The sequence below is a fragment of the Martes martes genome, assembly GCF_963455335.1.
Source record: "Martes martes genome assembly, chromosome: 2".
In the NCBI taxonomy this organism is placed as follows: Eukaryota; Metazoa; Chordata; class Mammalia; order Carnivora; family Mustelidae; genus Martes; species Martes martes.
Genome location: NC_137889.1, coordinates 181,746,772 through 181,765,688, shown reverse-complemented (window position 1 = coordinate 181,765,688; position 18,917 = coordinate 181,746,772). Strand labels below are relative to the sequence as shown.

Sequence of the window (18,917 nt, the reverse complement as noted above, 5' to 3'; positions counted from 1 at the left end):
GCAGGGGAAATCTGGATCATATTAAATAAACCACCGGCAGACCCAAGAGTGGACAGTGACCATTTACCTAACACAGATTTCTTCTTGTATGAGGCTGGGCGATCATACAGCGATCTCTGGATGTCCGAGTACTTAGAGACCTCCTTCCTCTCCAGCATGGGGACGTACTGTGTGGTGTCAGCCTGCTTCATGTCCATGTAGTCCCCGTTGTTTTCAAAAGATAAAATAACGTAACTGTAACAACAGAAGAAGAAACCTTGTTCAGGGTGCTGCTCCCCGGGAGTGGTCATTCGACCTTCAGCAGATAACCAGGGGCCAACGGTAACCAAGGCACTACAGTAGGTAAGGCGGCAGCTCGGGGGCAGCTCGGGGGCGAGGGGTGGGGAGGGGCGGCAAGCAAAAGCAAAACCAACATGTACCTCCCACGTGAGGCAGGCCAGTGGGTGAAACGATCATGAACCAGTCATCACACAAATACTTGGGTCACCTCCCCTCAGTGTTCCTGTCTTTATTCTTGCTCCGTTTTTCAACTTACTGGCCACAAACCCAGGCCATACAACCCCAGGGCTTGGGCAGATGTTTCCTGCCCCTCAATAAATTCAGTGCCCATTTGGGGTCCATCGAGTAACTCAGTATAAAGTGAACTTGCGCTTTCTGATCTTACAGAACTGGAAATCCACACACAACTTTACAGCTCCTTGTACGTTCCTGCAGGTGGGGTTACTACCACTGGCTTGACCTCTAGGCCCAGGCTCAGTAAGGGGCAGAATCTCAAAAGTTGGGGGTCCTCGGGCGGTTTCTCACAAGATACCAGCAGGCAGCCTCCCTGGCCGGAGCCACGTCTTACAGGCCTGAAGTGGACCGCACCTTAACAGCCAAATAGCTTCCAGAATGATTCCAATGATTCCAACTCTTGCTTCCATTCAAACCTCTCAGCAAGGCCTCCCCGCATGATACCCAGTCCCAAACACCTGCAGGCAGGGATGTCCCGGCTGCATCAGGGGATGACGGGCCGGGTAGTGGGGCTCTAAGTCTTGCTGGGTCTGCAGACACAGATTCTGTGGGGACGCGGGCTGTCTCCAGCAGTGAGGCTTGTGACTCTCAGCAACGCCTCACTCTGCACCCACCTCCGTGTGCTGTCATCCGCAGGGTTCAATCCGAAAATGTCCAGCTCCTTCTTCGGCTTCTCCGGGTGGCGGCTCAGGAAGCTATCCCTGTTCTTATGCAAATAGTTGACCAAATCCCCATAGAAGCAGTATTCAGTGATGATGTAAATAGGGCCTGTGGGAACCAAAAGCAGTTAAGCAATAGGCATGAAAACGAAGAACAGAAATGCCGTGAAATGCTATGTTTGCCCCGATGCGAGATGATTCTCAAAAACGAGGAGCTTCCAACAATTCAGTGGAAGTCAGGCAACTCTGTTCAGGGGACTTATATTTGCTGGCATGTTTGGAGGTAGAGAGTAAGGACTTACAGCCTGCCTCCCAGGTCAGGAAGCCTACCTGACTTGGTACAGGCTCCCAGCAAGTTCACAATGTTTAAATGCGGCCCCAGATGAGTCATTATCTTCAGTTCTGACATGAGAGCTTGCTTCTCACTGGATCTGGCTGTGGCTGTTGAAGAAATCAATCTCCCATCATTTCGAGCCATCTACCTCCCAGAAAAACCCAGTAACGCGGCCAATCCCACGACCGGATAGCATTTTATTTACCGAGAGTCTAAAAGAGAAACACAGAGTAACTGGTCTGGACTCTAGTAATACCTAGTCTTCAAGGGAAAAAGAAGTCACCAAAAATAACAGCTCCTGGTTTTCCAACATACAGACAACGAGATTAATCTAAATGACCCGTAAGAAAAAAGAGCGTAAAGACACAGAAAACCTAGAATCGGAAAAAACCCAGATCTGGTCCTTAATGTGGCACGCACTGGCTGTGTGATTTTGAGCCATTCACTGGACTGACCTTGATTAAAAAAAAAAAGAAAGAAAAAATCCCAGGAAAGGGCACTTACGTTTTAGCATCTTCACGGCTACTTTCATGACAGGCTGGGAGCGGCTTAACCCATAGGCAGTTCCTTCAACCACTTTCCCAAACGCACCAGATCCCAGGATCCGACCTGCGAGCAATCAGAACCATTAACACAGGTGGAAGGTGGCGTCATCCCCTCGGTTTTATTCACCAACGTCAGCAGTAGGCACGCCCGAAGGCGCCCGGGGCCAGTGCTGAGGCGGGGCAGGGAGGGAGGCTGTTCCTCCAGGATGGAGTAAGCATCACGATTCCTGCAAGTGAGCACGTGAGACCAGAACAGAGCCCACACAGAAGAAAATCAGTACAGTTGCTTTCATCAAATACCATTTGCAAGAGGAAGGGAACCTCAGGCAGGAGTGAGGCAGGCACATCCCTCCCTGGTGTGAGCTTTCTGTCTCCCAGCCCCAGCCCCAGCCCCAGCCCCAGCCCGGGGCCAGTCCGTAGGCTCCGAGGCCCCCGTTTCCTGTGGCTCTCGCCCAAACCCCTGCTTCTCTATCCCTCAGTTCTCCACATGCAAAGAGGCATCTTTTGCAGCAGTTAAGTCTTTATCCACTGGAAATCCCTCAACATCCGAGACCTCGCTGATTCCGAGGCGTGAAGAAGCGAACTTCGGGCTGGTGTCCTTGCCGCCTGCTTGTCGGAAGGACCACGAATGTCACAGCTCCACACTGGAGGCGACATAAGTAAACAGCCGGGGGAAGACTCGGCTCATAAGGGACTAACAACCAGCAGTGCGTGTTTGCATGTATGCATGTGGGAGACTGTACCCAGAAACGTACGGCTGCCTTAGGGGAACACACAGGAGCAGAGACACACAGAAATGCCTCTTAGCGTGTTAGGGGTGTCACCCTTTTCCCCCCCATTTTACTACTTTAAGTTCCTCGGCTCCTTCTGTAAAATCGACGGGGAGTGGGGGTATAGGGGTGTGAATGGTGGGAGAGAGAGATGATAAAGCTGCATTTCCAGGTACAAGTGGTTGACACTGGAAGTACTAGGACATCTTGTTTGATTTCAGTTTAAGTCACTCCTCAGGAAGACCTAACCTTGATGCACTTTGGAATGAGACAAGCGGGTCTAGTGTATTCCCAGTGACACAACCTCTAGCTCTTTCATTTGTCTTTATTTCTTTATTTTTTTTATTTAAATTCAATTTAGTTCATATATACTTATTAGCTTCAGAGGTAGAATTTAGTGATTCATCAGTTGCAAGTAACACCCAATGCTCATTATATCAAGTGCCCTCCTTAATTCCCATCACCCAATTACCCCATCCTCCCACCCACACCCCCCCCCACAAACCTTCAGTTTTTTCCTTATAGTTAAGAGTCTCTTACGGTTTGCCTCTTTCTGTTTTCATCTTATTTTCCCTTTGCTTCCCACGCGCCCTCCCCCTGCCCCCCGTCTTCATCTGCTTTTTTGTCTTTGTCCTGTTTCCATTCATTCACAATGTGATTTAAGAAAGAAATTCCTTGAACTAACAGTTCATGTACTCCGTCTCAGCCCAAGACTGAAATATCTGAGAAGTTTGTGATAAGTTGGCTTGATTATTTTTACATGTTTTGCTTCGAAAAAGTACCTGTATTTTTATATCCTATATACATTTCTAAAGAAGTATCTAATACATCCTCAGAATGAACTAGATTAAAATACCCTGTGTGGTTGTCCTTATTCAATTCTTGTCTGTTCCTTTTCAGTCACATAAATTCATCTCATCAATTCGTGTCACTCCCAAAGCGAAGCCATCTCAATGACTATCTTTGGCAGGACATTCTCACATTCTCCTCTCCACTTGTAAAATTTTCTTTAACCATAATTTGCTATAAAAAAAGATTTTTATTTTTTTATGGTTTTATTTTTTTTTAAGATTTTATTTATTTGAGAGCGAGCACGAGCAGGGGGGAAGGGCAGAGGGACAAGCAGACTCCCTGCTGAGGGCGGAGCCTGATGCGGGACTCCATCCCAGGACCCCGAGATCATGGTCTGAGCCGAAATCAGACGTTTACCTGACTGAGCCACCCGGGTGCCCCTGGAACGAGATTTTCTTGTAAAAACCACAGCAGTGATGCAATTAATTCATTGTCAAGACATAAAAATATTTCTGAAAGCCAATTTCTATTGCCTAGCTCTTACTGAGCAGAAGTTCAGATCCCTAATTCCTGCACAAGGCTATGAAAGGTCATGTCCAAATCAAAGGGGAGTCTTGGGAGATCACCCCAGGAGGCGCTTACCAAGCACGAGCCCATCTCTTGGAAACTCCCATCTCGAGTCATAAGGCAGCTGCATCGGGTCCACATAAATATATTCATGTCCGTCAGGGCTGATGGATTCAATGACCCTCCAACGAATTTCATACCTCGGTTTCTACAAATGAGCACGACAGGTAACTGGTGAATTACCAAAGCTTGACTGCAGCCAAGCGACCAGAACACAGCAGAACTGACACGTTCAACACATCGTTACTGAGCTCCTTTTCTGTGCCAAGCCCTGAACTAGGTTGCTATTCTTGTTCTTACCGGCTTCAAGGGTTTTCATTCTTGGAGAAAAATACCTACCTGTTTCCAAATGACAACCAGGACAATAAGTGAGATGATCACAATCACCAGCAGCACGAGGACCGCAGCAGCCACAGTGAGTTCGGATCGCAGTGCTGAAGGAGAAAGGCTGCGTGAGGCAGAAATTTCCACAAACACACAGGAGGGCGGGAAGGTGATGTGGCTGTGTTTGGGGCGGAAACCTGTCCCTTCTGGGGGAAAAGCATCAAGGCTGCCTGGCTCGTTTTAGGGATGGGTGACACCATCTCCCAATCATCTACATGCATGACACTACCCCAGACCTTCCCGTAGAAGAGAAAGGGAACAAAATTCCATCAGGGAAATACAATACTTACTCCAAAGGTGCCACAACGTTAACCTTCTAGACAGAAGGTGGACTGGAACGTAAAGACTGATAAATGGGACTGAAAGCCATGTAAGTTCAGTTTATTTTGAAAGGCTGCATTTTGTTTATATTATACTCTGGGCTTTGTTGATTTTTTTTTTTTTAAGAATGCAACCTGTCTCGACAGTTCAAAGGAGCAAGAAAGCAGCAGATCCTCCTTTCCCATCATCCATCCCCACACTCAGACTACAGAGACGGACTAGCTATCCTGCTAGACAAGCGGAATGCCTCGGATGCCTCTGCCAGGTGCAGTTTGGGGTCAGAATCCGGAAGGAAGGGTTCCCACGTGGAAGCCCAGAGAAGGCCCTTAAAGAGCATTCAGAGCTGAATTTCTGCCTTGGGACCTTCATTCCTTTCGGACCCCATCCGGGATTCAAGGTTCTGCCTGCGGGAGGAGGGGCTTGGGTGGTGACTAAGAGCAACTCACTGGGAGCCACCAGCTTCAGCTCTCGGCTCTCAGCCCCAAGGAGGTTCTTGGCCAGACATCGGACAGCAATGGTCTCCTCCACTCTGGTGAATGTCACTCGTCCCTCTACAGTACTCCTGTCTCGGGGGTGGACCTCCGTGATGATGTTTGAGATATTGCTGGCCAAAATAGCCCATGACGTTTCATTATTACACCTGGGGAGAAAAAAGACATTAATTTAGAGCCAGTAAGTGGGATAATGGCGGGGAGCAAAGCAGAGAGAATCACCGACGGTGGCAAGTCGTTCTGACCTTGCCTGCATCTGGGGGTGCTACACATGGACTTTCATATTTTATGTGCGTATTAACATGAAGCTTGTTTGCACAGACCCAACAGAGGATAACCCATATGTGGATAATTCAAAGTTAACTGCTGATGAAGCAGGCAAAGTAAAAGTAAGTTCCGTCAAATATAACTACCAATTCCAAGCCTTGAACCCATGAGCCAATGGATCAGATCTACTTCAAGAATGTTTAACTATCCCAACTGCCCCACCCTTGGAAAAGCCTGGCTCCCTCCTCTCCTCCCCACCTGCACTGTCAAGAGCCCCTCAGGTGTCAGTAGGGTTGGAGTGATCCGCTGGCTGAGTTGAGACCTGACTCCAGCCCCAGTCAAGACCCTAGTGCTGTCATTCTGCCCTGAGAAGGGGGAGGTCTAGGAGCCTCAGACCCCAAGAGAAACAATCGAGGCTTCCAAACACAGTCACCATGAGCACATTGCTCACACTGCTCACCATCAGAGAAGGTGGATGGATGGCGGGGGGGGGGGGGGGGGGGAAGGAGGAATTGGTGAGTTAACTCCGCCCAGACAGCAGGTAGGCAAATGGGGTAAGCAGTCACCATGCACGGGACTGTCATTTATGTTCACGCACCAGTCTAGCTACCAGATAAAGCTCACCCTCCAAGAACTCTAAGGTGAAGTGGGCTAGGGTAGCAAAAATCCTTTCTTAGAGCTGTGGTCGTTAAATTCATCTTTTCTGATGAGGCACCCCTGGAGAATCTGGTGAGAGTTGGGGACCTCCTTACCGTCCTCATGACCACACAGGTGCACGGGCAAGCATACCATCCACGCATGCACGCCAGGCCTATGCTTAGGACCCTAGCCTGGAGTTTATGAGACTTTGGCCCAGGAAGAATCACAAACACAAAAGAAGGGAGAGCCAAAGAAAGAAAATGCATCTCAAGTTCTTTGAATCAGGGAAGAAACATTCTGACCACCAATGAGAAAGAAACCTCTCGTTTCCGTACTTCTTAATATCCTTGCAAACCATCCACTCGATGTCAGGAAGCGGCGTCCCTTCAGCGGTGCACCTCACGGTCTGTCCCCCTGTAGTGCCATGGTGGTCGTCAACCAAGTCCAGAATGGAGGAGGGAACTACAAGAGGGGAAGGGCCATCAGAATCGAAGAGTCTGGATCCTGGAACTCCTGTGAGCCCCAGGTTCACAGAAATCAGGCTCAGAATTCGTCCCCCCACCCCCGCATTTGGACCTGTCAAGCGAGTAACCCCCCAAGAAGGGGCTGAAAGCAGTTATGGGCTCCACTCTGGATAGACCCACTTGGTTAAGAGCATTTTCAGTTGCAGTGTTTAGGGATTTGTGTCCTGTGGTGTTCTAAATCTGGAGTGAGGAAAGCAAAAGGCCCCTGTGGCTATTTGGCTTGAAAAGCAAGGAGGTTCTTAAAGCTGTATTAGGGCTTGGGGTTTAACTAATGGATTCAGCCGGAGTATGATGTAAAGCAGCATTTACCAAAGTGCATCTGTAAAATGTGACTAGCTCTTCAACATTTTTTTTTAAATCCTTGATCAAATACATTAGAAATATGCTAGCATTTGTATCACAGGTTTACTGTGAGGGTCAAGGGAGCCTCCTAACGCAGTCCTGGGCACACGGCAGGTACCCAGCGCACAGGGGCTGGACGTGAACGTGGAGAGACCAAGGCACGCCCTCTCTTGGTTAAGGGCCACTGTGCAACCGATGCCAGTGAGCGGAGCTAAGCAAAAAGACTAAAACTCTCCGAACAACCTGAGGTCATCTGGACCAAAACGCATCACTTTCCTCTTCCAAGAAGTGAAGGAGCCAGACTGAGAAGCAGGTGGTGTTGTAAGCTAGGAATTCCCCCAGATGGTTTCAGAGCAGCCCGGAACTTCCCAGAACTGTGTGAATTTGTAAGGCCAACAAAGCTCTCCCTGACAGGTGACATCTACACCCACTGCGTTTCCCACAAATGGTTGTTTTTCTCTTCACCCGTTGGGAGGAAAGTGCCAGGCTCTCCTTGGGGGGCGGGGGGGGTGCACTCCTTCACGCAGTCACTGAGCTACCGTTATCTTTATACTGCCTGACTCACCTTGAGTTAAGAGTTCAAAAGTATAGCTCTTCACGTCATCCTCGTTTTGAACAACAATTGTGTAATGGCCACTGTCTTCCTCCTTAGCACGGATCAGCTTTAATTTGCTCCGGTATCTGAAACAAGGACTGTGTGTCAGCAAGTTGGAGCCAAACAGACGCCAACTGTTCCAACAGTTACCATGTTCACGTTCAAGTCTGATTTTGTAAAAAGTAGAAACATCTTTTTTTTTTGTCCACATCATCGCTTTTCTGGGATTTTCGGTGCCCTTTCTACACAGTGAAGGTCTGACTTACAGACACTTAATTCTTAAACGGAAGACCATACATCTTGATGAGCAACAGCTTATGTGGCTAGAACAGCCATCAGTTGTGGTTAAGGCCTGACTTCTGAACAAAACAGACACATCCCACCACCTTCCCTTAAAAAAAAAAAAACAAAAACCAAACAAAAAAAACCCTTGATTTTTACCTCTTTAAAAATACCTGCTTCCCCTAAATAGCCATCATGTAGGTGATACAGCCAAACAATGGGGCACTCTTGAAGAAAGAATGCAGACACAGTCTGCACACTGACGTGGAGCGATCTCCAGGACTTAACATTCCTACTTGCTGGTATTTGCTTAAAGAAAACTCTGGAAGATTTCAGAAGAATCTAATGAAACTAATAAAGGCATTTCCCTCAGCTGGGGGAGGCAGGGAGACCAGGGTGAAGGGAGCAAGGCTTCTTACAATGCAACTTCTTCATGCTTCAATACCGATAAAGCACAAGATTGCACTGCCTATTAGAAGAAATTAGAAAAATCTATTTCTTCATACTTTATTAAAGGGAAGTTTCCCCTAAAGATTGCTTCCATGTATTATAAATGACATCTGGCTCTGTGTGTTTGTGTGGGTTCATTAATAAAGTATTTGCCCATTTGATGGCCCTTCTTTTTCAAACATCACAGGGGCGCCTCGGTAGCTTAGCAGGTTAAGTAAGTGTCTGCCTTCAACTCAGGTCACGATCTCAGAGTCCCGAGATCGAGCCCCACACTGGGCTCCCTGCTCAGTGGGGAGCCTGCTTCTCCCTCTCCCACTCCCCCTGCTTGTGCTCTCTCGCTCTGTCAAATAAATAAATAAATATTTAAAATAAATGAGTAAGTAAAACATCACAGTGCTGAAAAGCAACGGGATGGACGGGGAAAAGCGCGGGTCACAAAGTGAGAAGAGCTAGGGCATCACCGAAATTCTCCACGCCTCGGCGTCCTTATGTGCAGCGTGGGGTAACTGGCATGTGCAACAGCACAGTGTCCTTTCCAGGATGAATTCAATGAAATTGTATGCGTGGAAGGTGAAGCCCCAAAGGTACGCTGTAAACACCGAGTCTTCTAGCCCAAGATGCCAGGCACCAGCAGCGGTAACGGGAGCACAGTGGGCTGCTTTGCCCTCTGCTGACCATTCTGCTGACCATGTGGGACGTGCTCCAGGCCGGGACTTTCTGAGCGAGTCCCCATGGGCACTCCTGGCTACTGGTCGCCACACGATCCTCTGTCATTCATTGTCTCCACTGGCTCAGCCAAGGAAACTGGTGGATCCACTAGTCTAAAGCTCCAGGGAAGCCATATCCCTCATTCAGTGCATTCATCCTTATGGTCCCCGGCCCACCATGGGAACTAGGCGAATCTGTGCTAGGAGCTCTTGAGTCACTTTCGCGTGCTTTCCCGCACCTCTCCACTGGTGAGCTTTGTCTTGTCATGATTCTCAGTATGTCCTGCAGAGAGCATGCCTCCAAGCATCAGAAGTGTTGCTGTGCCTCGAAGCCCAAAGTAAAGTTTGGCCCTGCCCACGTCTTTGCACACCTTTACCTTGTGTCATCAGAAAAGCCCTCCAGATTCAGCACTCGACACTCTTTCCATCGCTATTCTCCAGAGGCTATAAAATTCTGTTTGCTCAGATACCACTTCTCAGCGGCACATGGGATTTAGTTCAGAAGAAAGAAGCAAGCAAGTCCCAAGGTGACGAACCAATGAGAGAGAGGGTCTGCCCCTCTTCCCTGAAGGCTAGAAAAAGGACTGACGTGAGCCTCTCTGGGATGGTTTCTGATGAGGGTGCAGGGTCGGAAAACCTAGTGCAGGATGTACCTTCTGCTCTAGGATTCCAATCAGAATTTAACAACTGCAAGAGACCTCAAGATGTCATTTGTCTAATTCCTTGCCTTGACGGACATAAGATATTATTAACCCTACTTTACAGACGGGGAGACTGAGACCGAGGTGAGTTACTCCACCCCTAGAGTAAGAGACGAGAGCAGGAGACTGTCTCCTCAGGGGGTGGGGGTCCATTTGCTCTAAACCAGATCTAACCAGCCACTACCCCTATTTCCAGCAGAAGCCTCCCTCAGGCAAATGTGTTTCAATGAAACCAGTGATGTTTTGTTTCATGTAGGTTTATGTGATAAATGGCCTCATCATACGTTATCTCCTTGCCATACAGATGGTGGATGTCATCAAATACATTCAGCTCAAGTGGGTCCCACTTGACTTCCTCTCCTCCATCCTGTCCTGGATGCAGGAAATGGTCTTTCACTGGGAACAGAGCTCTTTAGTTCCTTCTTCTGATTTTATCGTTAAATACTTCCCAACAGTATCAGCACATGGCAATGGTATCATGAAAGGTACCTGATTTCAAGTATCTCCCGTGTCAGACTGCTCATTTTCTAGATCGTTCCTTGTGTCGTAAGACATGCACAAACCTCCGCCTATCCAGGGAGAAACAGTAAAAAGAAATGCATACTTGGGAAGGGTGTTTCTTTACCTTATTTCCTGAATCTTTTCTATGTCCGTGGTGATCTCTGTGAGATTTTCAATCAGAGTCAGGTTGTCCTTCAGCCAGGATATCCTGGGAGGGGGGTAGGCCTGCACGTCCACCACGAAATGTTTGACTTCATGTAGGTCGACAGCTTCCAACGGGCTGAAGTTGGGTTTGATTTCAATGAACCCTTTCTCTGTAGGGGAAAGAGTTTCCATTAAGTAATGATTACCAGAGTGGATCCCCAGCAGCAGGGATGACTGACATTTTAGAAAGCAGAATGTACCATGGACAGAAATGGTGACTTTCTTCATCTCTTTGACCTCCTTGGTGGCCTGGCGGGCAGCACATTCATAATCTCCACTATCTTTCACCGTGGCCTCGGGGACCCTCAGAGTGTACACCAATTTGATGGACGGGACCTTGATTTCCTCCAGCATGGTGATGCCTTTGCCTTTCTACAGCAGAAGAGGAGGAAAACCAACTTTAAAAAACTAGCTCTGAAGAGTGAACCCTCATGTACACTGCGGACCATGGGTGGGGATCAGGAGCCAATGTAGGTTCCTTGATTGTCATGTCCTCCCCCCCCACCAACCCCACAGGGCTGTCGATAATGAGGGGGAGCTGTGCAAGCACGGGACACACACAGGCTAATGGGAAATCTCTGTACCGACCACTCAATTTTACTACTAACCTAAACAGCTCTAAAAAATAAAGTCTAATAAAAAAAATGTTCTTAGACTAGCTCCTTAGAAAATCGTATAAGGACATTTAATGACATAGTAAGGTGTCTGTGCTATGCTGTTAAAGGAAAAAGGATATGACAAAGTACTATTTAAAGCCTAATACCTATTAATGATTACATTTATTCTGTATACAAAGTATTGAAAGGACTCATCTTCCTAAAATATTCATGGTGATGTCCTGGGAAGTGGCTTTTCCTCTGTTTCTCTCAATTTTATAACATTATGACAATAAACCTGTATTATTTTTATTACCTGATGAAAACTTTGTTTTATAAAATGATACTTAGATTGTATGTTTTTGGGCCCAAAAGCAGGTACTGTGGTTTGGGGGGGAAATGTCTATTTTCAGTAAGTGAGCAGAATGTTTATGCTTTAAGGATTAAGGCCAATCAAGTATGAACAGGGAGACTAAACTGCCTCACAGCCAGAAGATGTATGCATATCGGACTATGAATGTCTCTTCAATGCATGAGGTCCTAAGGTCGAATGCGAACATGCCCAACTTCCAAATGATGCCCCAGAGAGCAAGAAGGAGGGGAAGCAAAAGCAGAGGGGGAGGGAAATGGGTAAAAGGAAAGAAGTTATCAAATGCCAGAAAAGAGCAGGAGCAGAAATGTACAGATCAGGAGTGAAAGGGAATTAGACAGACAGACAGACAAGACAGAAAAAACCATGTAGATAGAACCTTCCTATTTCTTTCTGACTAATGAAAAAAAAAAGGGGGGGCGGCTCAGAATACACCTTTATAGATTCTGCAGGTCCTGGTCCAGCTAGCGTCTCCACCTCTCCCACTGCCCAAAGAGCCATAAAGCGATCTAGTAGAACGGGCTCACTGCAGAGACAGGAAGCAGTGACAGGTGTTCCAGGCCTGCTGGACTCCTCTCCATGCCACCAAGAGCCCCGCAGGTACCCACCACTTCTCCAGGGTATGTCCACTGAAGGTCGACCACCTCGTTGTTGAAGACGGCACAGGTGACCACAATCGTCTCCCCTGCCTTATACACAGTTTTAAGAGCTTCCATTTCTAGATCAAGTTCGGATGTTGCTATTTCAAAGAAGAACAGACACGAGGACCTCAGTACCCGTAATACAGTTAAGAACCACTGTAAGGTTTGGGTTTGCTTTCCTTTTTAAGACCCTGAAAAATAATTTTCTTTTCTTTTTAAGCTTTTTGTGTGTTTGTTTTTGGTGTGGGGGGGGGCAGAGGAAGAGTGAGATCGTAAGCCCTGATGCGGGGTTCAGTCTCACAACCCCGAGATCACGACTCTCTGACTCCAAGGCAGGAGTCAGATACTTAAATGGAGCCACCAAGCTGCCCATAAAAAATAATGTTCAAACCACTGTGATCAAGACAAAATGTTTAAAGTCTCAGAAGCTTTACTTTTGTGCTGGTGTATGTAATTTGGCACAGTTATAAAACAGCACACATACACACACACAAATACCTACACACCCAACAGTAACAATACTAAACCTAAATTCCAACTGAACAGAGCACCACATTCCTGAGCATCTGAACTGAGGATGGCTCTCCTCTTCTGCAACCAGCTTTATGGATGTATTTATTCATTTAATCAACCAGCCTTGACTGACCAGCACTGCTCTGGGCACCTCGCTCCTCCCCTACCACTCTCTCCCTCCCCCACCTGCTATCAGCTATTCTCAGTTCTTTTCTAGAACCAAGCACAGCGCTGGCATAAAAAGGCCCTTACCCAGCGTTCAGTAGCATTTGCTAACCCCAAATTCTGACCCCAAACACGCATTATTCTTTCCCATTCACATGAACCACTCACATCAAAGGGAGGGCTATAGCAACAAGCTTTGCTCAGAATCAAAATCACCTTTCTTAAGTTACTGAAGTTAATCTAGGTGTCCACCCCCCACAGGTGTGTGTTTGTATTTAGGGCCTCTGTAGTCAGGAATGTGGGTACAACAGTAAGAGGCTTACGCGAGAAAAGAATTCCTCACAGTATTTCGAAGTCAACTGATGAAATATGAAATCTTACTGGGATAAAGTAGCATTTGCCTTTAGTAATGTTAAGCTTAGTGTTACTTCAGACACAGATGGCAGCCTAACATTTTATGGCAAAGGTGGGGTACAAAATCCCCAAATATTTAGGGTCTCCATCACTAGGGACTATGATTCTTAAAAAATCCCATCCATATACATCGAATTATTCTGCTTTTAACTCTTATGTTAAGGAGAGAGAAGGTGCAAGTACCTTTTAAAGCATAAACATTAAATGGAATGGTCTGGAACTTCTTCCCCCTGACGGTGGCTTCGCAGATATAGGGCCCGACGCTGAAGGTCCCATTGAAGCCCTGTCTGCTGTCATAGGAGGCGTGCACCACCCCGTCACTGCTTATCAAGGTGACTGGAGTCTCGGGATCAGTCGTGCGACAAGGTATGATGGCAGAATCATCATCCTCCACGATGACTAAATAATCGGTCATTCCCAAAGGAACAAAGGCTACATCTGGGTCTGTGGTTTGGCGAAGAGAGAAAAACACGTTAGGCATTAATTTCACCTTTACCTACTATATTCAGAAAAATTATCTCACTGGCATGAATCACATTAGGTATGAATGATACCTTCACATATATCCAGAATGTTCACAGTGATATTAACCATCGTAAGAGCTAGAAGGCTGTTTTGTATGAACAAAATAAAATACAGTATGAACAACAAAATAAAACAAAGTATGAACCCCACCAAAATGCCTGTACCCTAGTTAAAAAAAAAAAAAGGCTGGTGATGACTATAAATTAGCTAGGAGGTGAAATCAAACTTTAAGCACTACTGTAAAAATGATCAATCTCCAAGTCTATTCGAAACAAGAGAAAATAATAATTTCAAAAATTCCTATTGCCTATAGTCAGTATCACTGAAAAGTAGTACAGAGATCTGTCTATTAAAAAATAATCTGTCAAGTAATAAACAGAATTTACGGTTCCACAGCCTGAGAATTTCATTTCCAAAAGAAAACCAGCTACGGAAGCTACTACAGTTAAGGAGTACTGAGAGTGTCAAACGTCGGGTTCCAAAGGGCCCCTTACTCTCCACGAGTACAGATAAGAAGATCTCTAACCAACAGCAGTGTGGAGCCTACTTGGATGACGTTTGTGCTGAGGGGAAGGGAGGAACAAGAATTTTTGGACAATCTTAAGAGATCGAAACAAACAAAAGATCAAAACACCATATGCCTTTAACAAGCCCATATTCCATTCTCTTCAAAGCAGGAGGCATTTATGTGTGAACAAAGCTGGGGTACCCTTCTTAAAACAAAACCTTTTGTTAAGAGTGTCATGAAAGAAATGAAGAGGGTCTAGATCCCATGGGCCGCCCACAGTTAAGAGGACAAGAGCAGCAGCCGATTGGGGGGGTGGGGGGGAACTTGTAAGGAAAAGGCAGAAAGATAGGACGATATACTTCAGAGACCCCCTTACCTCACCTCTGCCAAAACAGGATGGCAAGATTTACCAAGAGTTTGTATATTTGTCTGCTTTAAGCCAAGTAATAATCCAACTACAGTCCCTTTTAATTTAAGTACGAAGACTGCTGTTACCTGAGTTCATGTTCAGAGTTCCAAATCCTTGAACTCTGTTCGTAAAGATTTCAGCAAACAAAGCTACAAATTCATCTCAGGTTAAAATATACAGTTTGGTATTCCTAACACAACAGCCAGGGCTTCCTTTAAAAATGCAAGTCATCCCTACCATTATGCACTATCTACGTGATGTTTAAATAACATCATGGCCCTCCTTTAAACAACTGTCCTTGGTAGAAGCCAATATACACAGAGATAGATACAGGGATGGATACAGATAGAGATGGTATAGATTCAGAGAGACAGAGACAGACAGGCACAAAGGAACATGTAAGACACAGATACAGATGGAGATTTCGATCACTGCAAGGAGGGCACGGGGAATACTAGCTGGGAGGCAAACCAAATGAATCTCAAGCTCATGGCTAAGCCTGGCTGATTAGCGGGGCTACTGGGAGAAAGCACCACACTGTCCTCCACTCTAAGGACAGGCTCTGAAACCCATCACACCCCAAGGCCATGCCGTCCGGAGGGGCCACCAGCCAAGGACTGTGGGGCACTGGGGTTCCTTAGGCTCCCAGACCTTCTCAACACAGAGTTCTAGGACTCATCTACTCTACCTTCCTTCCTTCTCTCCTCCATTTAAGGACACACCGACAACACAAGTAGAGAGCCCTCCCAGGCAGGCTCTGTGGGATCCTTCCCCATTTCCTCTCACAGGCTGTCCCCTCCTCAAACCCTAGTGTGCTTCATCCCATCTTAACTCCTGTCTTGGCACCTGCTTCTCACGGTTCAGAGACAGCTTCATCAGTATCAATCTGCCCCGAATTTTAATCATGGAAAAACTCCCCCTAATTAATCAAAAATATATATTTCATTCTATCTGGAAAAAAAAAAGCCTGGTTATTGGGAAGCTATTAAGAGAAACGATAAGCAGCTCGATAAACGATATCGATAAACGATAAGGACCTACTTACTTACTTTTCGTGTCCCCAACACTCCGCCCAGGGCCTGACACACAATAAATAAACCGAAACACTTGTCAAACTTAGCTGAACCGAAACGAGGTCATTTCAGATTTTTTGCAGAACGCGAATAAAACGTGCTATGGTACAAATGATTTCTTCTAAAACTTCATGCAGTTCCCAAACGTCCCCCATAAATATTTCTTGATAATAGTCTCCCAAGCGACCTTGATTTAACGTGCGCTCTCTCGTAGTTTTCAAGTTTTCTCCCTTACACGTTTATTATGTTTCTATTTCCTAAGATGCTAACCCAGCTGGCGCGGGGGTGGGGGGACCACGAGCGGGGTGTGTGGGGGGGAGGACCCCCCCCCCCGCACAGCTCACCTGGCACATAGATGTAGATGTGTCTGCCTTCGAGCTCCATTTCCTCCGTCTGCGTGTGGTTGTAATAGCAAGTGTACAAGCCTGTGTGCGCCGCCGACGCATTGACCACTTCCAGCACAGTCACAAAAAGGCCGCTGTTGTTCTCCTCATTTCTGATTTCCACATTGGGGTTCTCTTCTTCAGACATGGGGTACTGCCAGCTCACTTCACTCTCCCCAAAGCATCTCAGAGAAAAGGACGAATTCAGCTGCACGACCTTTTCATTTTCGTTTGGAAGGATAGAGGGTAATGAAAGCTGGCAGAGGATTAGGCTGGGCCCTGTAAAAGGAAACAGGCTCTGAATGGGGCGCCGCCAGAAAGGACCGTCTCACCCAGGGAACGGACAGGGGCAACAGCCGCGGCTTACGGGAACAATGACCGTTTCTGCGCAAAAATCCGTTAGCCTGGATGCCCATGAAAGGCCCCCCATTCTAACAGCCACAGCATCTGCTGAGAGCAGCAAATGCTCCAAAGGCCTCCAAAGCCCCACCCCACCCCGGGATTCACCCCAGCGAACACTTAGATGGAGAGAGAACGCCTGATGCCCATTCTGTAGTTCAGACTCCCATGTGTGACCATAAAATATCCCAAGAGGGCAGAGACGCGAGCACATGTGGCTTCTTCAGTGTCCGCAGGCTCTGCAGGCGCCCCCCTTAATATGGAATGTGCTGAGAGCAGGGGCAGGGAGGTTGCACTAAGCACAAAGCAGGTCTGTGCTCAACAACTAGTCTCCTCCTCCATTCTGCACGACACTCGGGCATGCCTTCTCGCTAATGGCCTCCCAGAAACCCAAGCAGGATGATAGAGATTTTAATTTTAATTTAGTTTTATTTATTTTTAAGTAGGCTCCAAACCCAATGCAGGGCTTGAACTCATGACCCTGAGATGAAGCCTCGCCCGCTCTATCTACTGCCTGAGCCAGCCTGAGAGCCCCTGGATTTTAACTTTTTTAAGGGAGAATATTTGAAGCCCAAGAGTTAAAACTCGAAGTTCATCTTAGAACCTAAAACTTTAGTCCCGCTTCCCCTATAAAACAGAAGAGATATTATGACTTCATTATTAATCAGTGGTCTCTGACCTCCTTTGGAGCCCAACCCGACTTCACTATGCGCCCACGTTGACTTGCAGCTACACGCTGAAGTCATGAGTGCATCCCCCAACCTCCCCCAGGCGGGGTATCCTTAGTGGAGTTTGGAACTACCGAACCACTGACCTTGCTTACTGCTAACATGCCCATATAGGTAAGCCCTACAGACACTAACAGACTTAACTCCTCCGGCCAGAAAAACACTGGGTTCCCGGTGAACATCTGTGATGTTCACAAACATCTGGAAGAACACTAAAAAGTGCCAGTAAATGTTTCCACAAATGGTCCCAGTAGTATCCTCCTGGTAGAAAAATGTCAGTCAGATTTCCCAAGAGTCAAATATTCTACCAATCAGATTCCAAGGGGAAAGGCGGCTCCAAGATTTTTCCAGCAATCTAAGCGTGTTCCACTTAAAGACAGGTATGATTCCCTGGACGTGAATTATTTCCTTCGAACATTCGTGAAGTCTCCGGAAACCCATGTCCCAGGGAAAAAGCGCGGTGGGCAAATTTAGGCTATTATTCCTACCATGTTTCCATGCCAGGATTATACGTATATTAAAATTACCACGGGGCACCTGGGTGGCTCAGTGGGTTAAAGCCTCTGCCTTCGGCTCAGGTCATGATCCCATGGTTCTGGGATCGAGCCCCGCATCATCCGGCTCTCTGCTCAGCAGGCAGCCTGCTTCCCTTCCTCCCTCTCTCTCTGCCCACCTCTCTGCCTACTTGTGATCTCTGCCTGTCAAATAAATAAATAAAATCTTTAAAAAAAATTACCACTGGTGAGCATTCCTTCTTAACTGGAGTTAGCACGATACAGCGAAGGGAACTGAAGGTCTGTGGTTATTCTACATAACTTCTCATCACTTTCGACTTCCTTCCCCACTTTTGGACCATGTTTGCTGAGCACAGGGAACACACTCCCAGAGCACAGAACTTGTTCTGGGATCCTTACCTGGGAGGAGACAGCCTAAGATCAGCAGGGCCAGAAGGGAGGTCCCCATCGTTCCAGAAAACTGGAAAATCAAACGTCAAACAGAAGCAGCATTAGCCAATAAAACCACCAGTGAGCCTCGTTCTTTTTGTGCTTTGCAATATGGAAAATGTTAACAGCATCATTTTAGTCGAAAATACCTCACCTTAAGATTCATGGTTAAAGCAGTTAAGATACCTAAAGAATCCCACAGCCCAAAGGGACCCCAAGATCATGACAGGAGCCATCTGAAGCTGAAACCCTTTTGGATTGCACACAGCTTTCAAATTCCAAAAAGTCTGGCTTTTATGGTCTCAGAATGCATCCAAGAGTATAGAAGAACTGTTCCCTTTTAGCCCACTGAAATGAAGAATGTGAAAAGCACACGCTATTTACTCAACTTCCATTAATGGAGCTGTTTTCGCTCAAAATAGGTTGTCAATGGCATGTTTTGCTACAGAGAGTACATGAAGTCCACATCCTCCACAACCTTTGCAAAAGACGCTTCGGCTACAACAAATATTTTTTTATCGAGGAGCCATTCTGATATCGAGTTTTTGAAAATCAAAACCAATGTCAATTGGAGGGATGTCCCTTTACCATGCAGGGCGGG

At 46.8% G+C, this 18,917-nt stretch overlaps 1 protein-coding gene across 1 annotated transcript in view; it reads right to left on the bottom strand.

Moving 5' to 3' along the window:
- The window catches only part of PDGFRA (platelet derived growth factor receptor alpha), a gene marked incomplete at both ends in the record, with an annotated part of 30,980 nt that extends 12,645 nt beyond the window's left edge, over positions 1–18,335 (bottom strand). Inside the window, 15 exons of the mRNA XM_080797178.1 lie at positions 68–234; positions 1,128–1,281; positions 1,503–1,613; positions 2,011–2,115; positions 4,256–4,388; positions 4,580–4,674; positions 5,392–5,585; positions 6,678–6,804; positions 7,774–7,889; positions 10,569–10,758; positions 10,849–11,020; positions 12,223–12,353; positions 13,531–13,791; positions 16,207–16,524; positions 18,287–18,335. Of these exons, the coding sequence (XP_080653304.1) occupies positions 68–234; positions 1,128–1,281; positions 1,503–1,613; positions 2,011–2,115; positions 4,256–4,388; positions 4,580–4,674; positions 5,392–5,585; positions 6,678–6,804; positions 7,774–7,889; positions 10,569–10,758; positions 10,849–11,020; positions 12,223–12,353; positions 13,531–13,791; positions 16,207–16,524; positions 18,287–18,335 (2,323 nt within the window). The remainder of the gene's footprint in view (positions 1–67; positions 235–1,127; positions 1,282–1,502; positions 1,614–2,010; positions 2,116–4,255; positions 4,389–4,579; positions 4,675–5,391; positions 5,586–6,677; positions 6,805–7,773; positions 7,890–10,568; positions 10,759–10,848; positions 11,021–12,222; positions 12,354–13,530; positions 13,792–16,206; positions 16,525–18,286) is intronic.
- Positions 18,336–18,917: the final 582 nt, after the last annotated feature.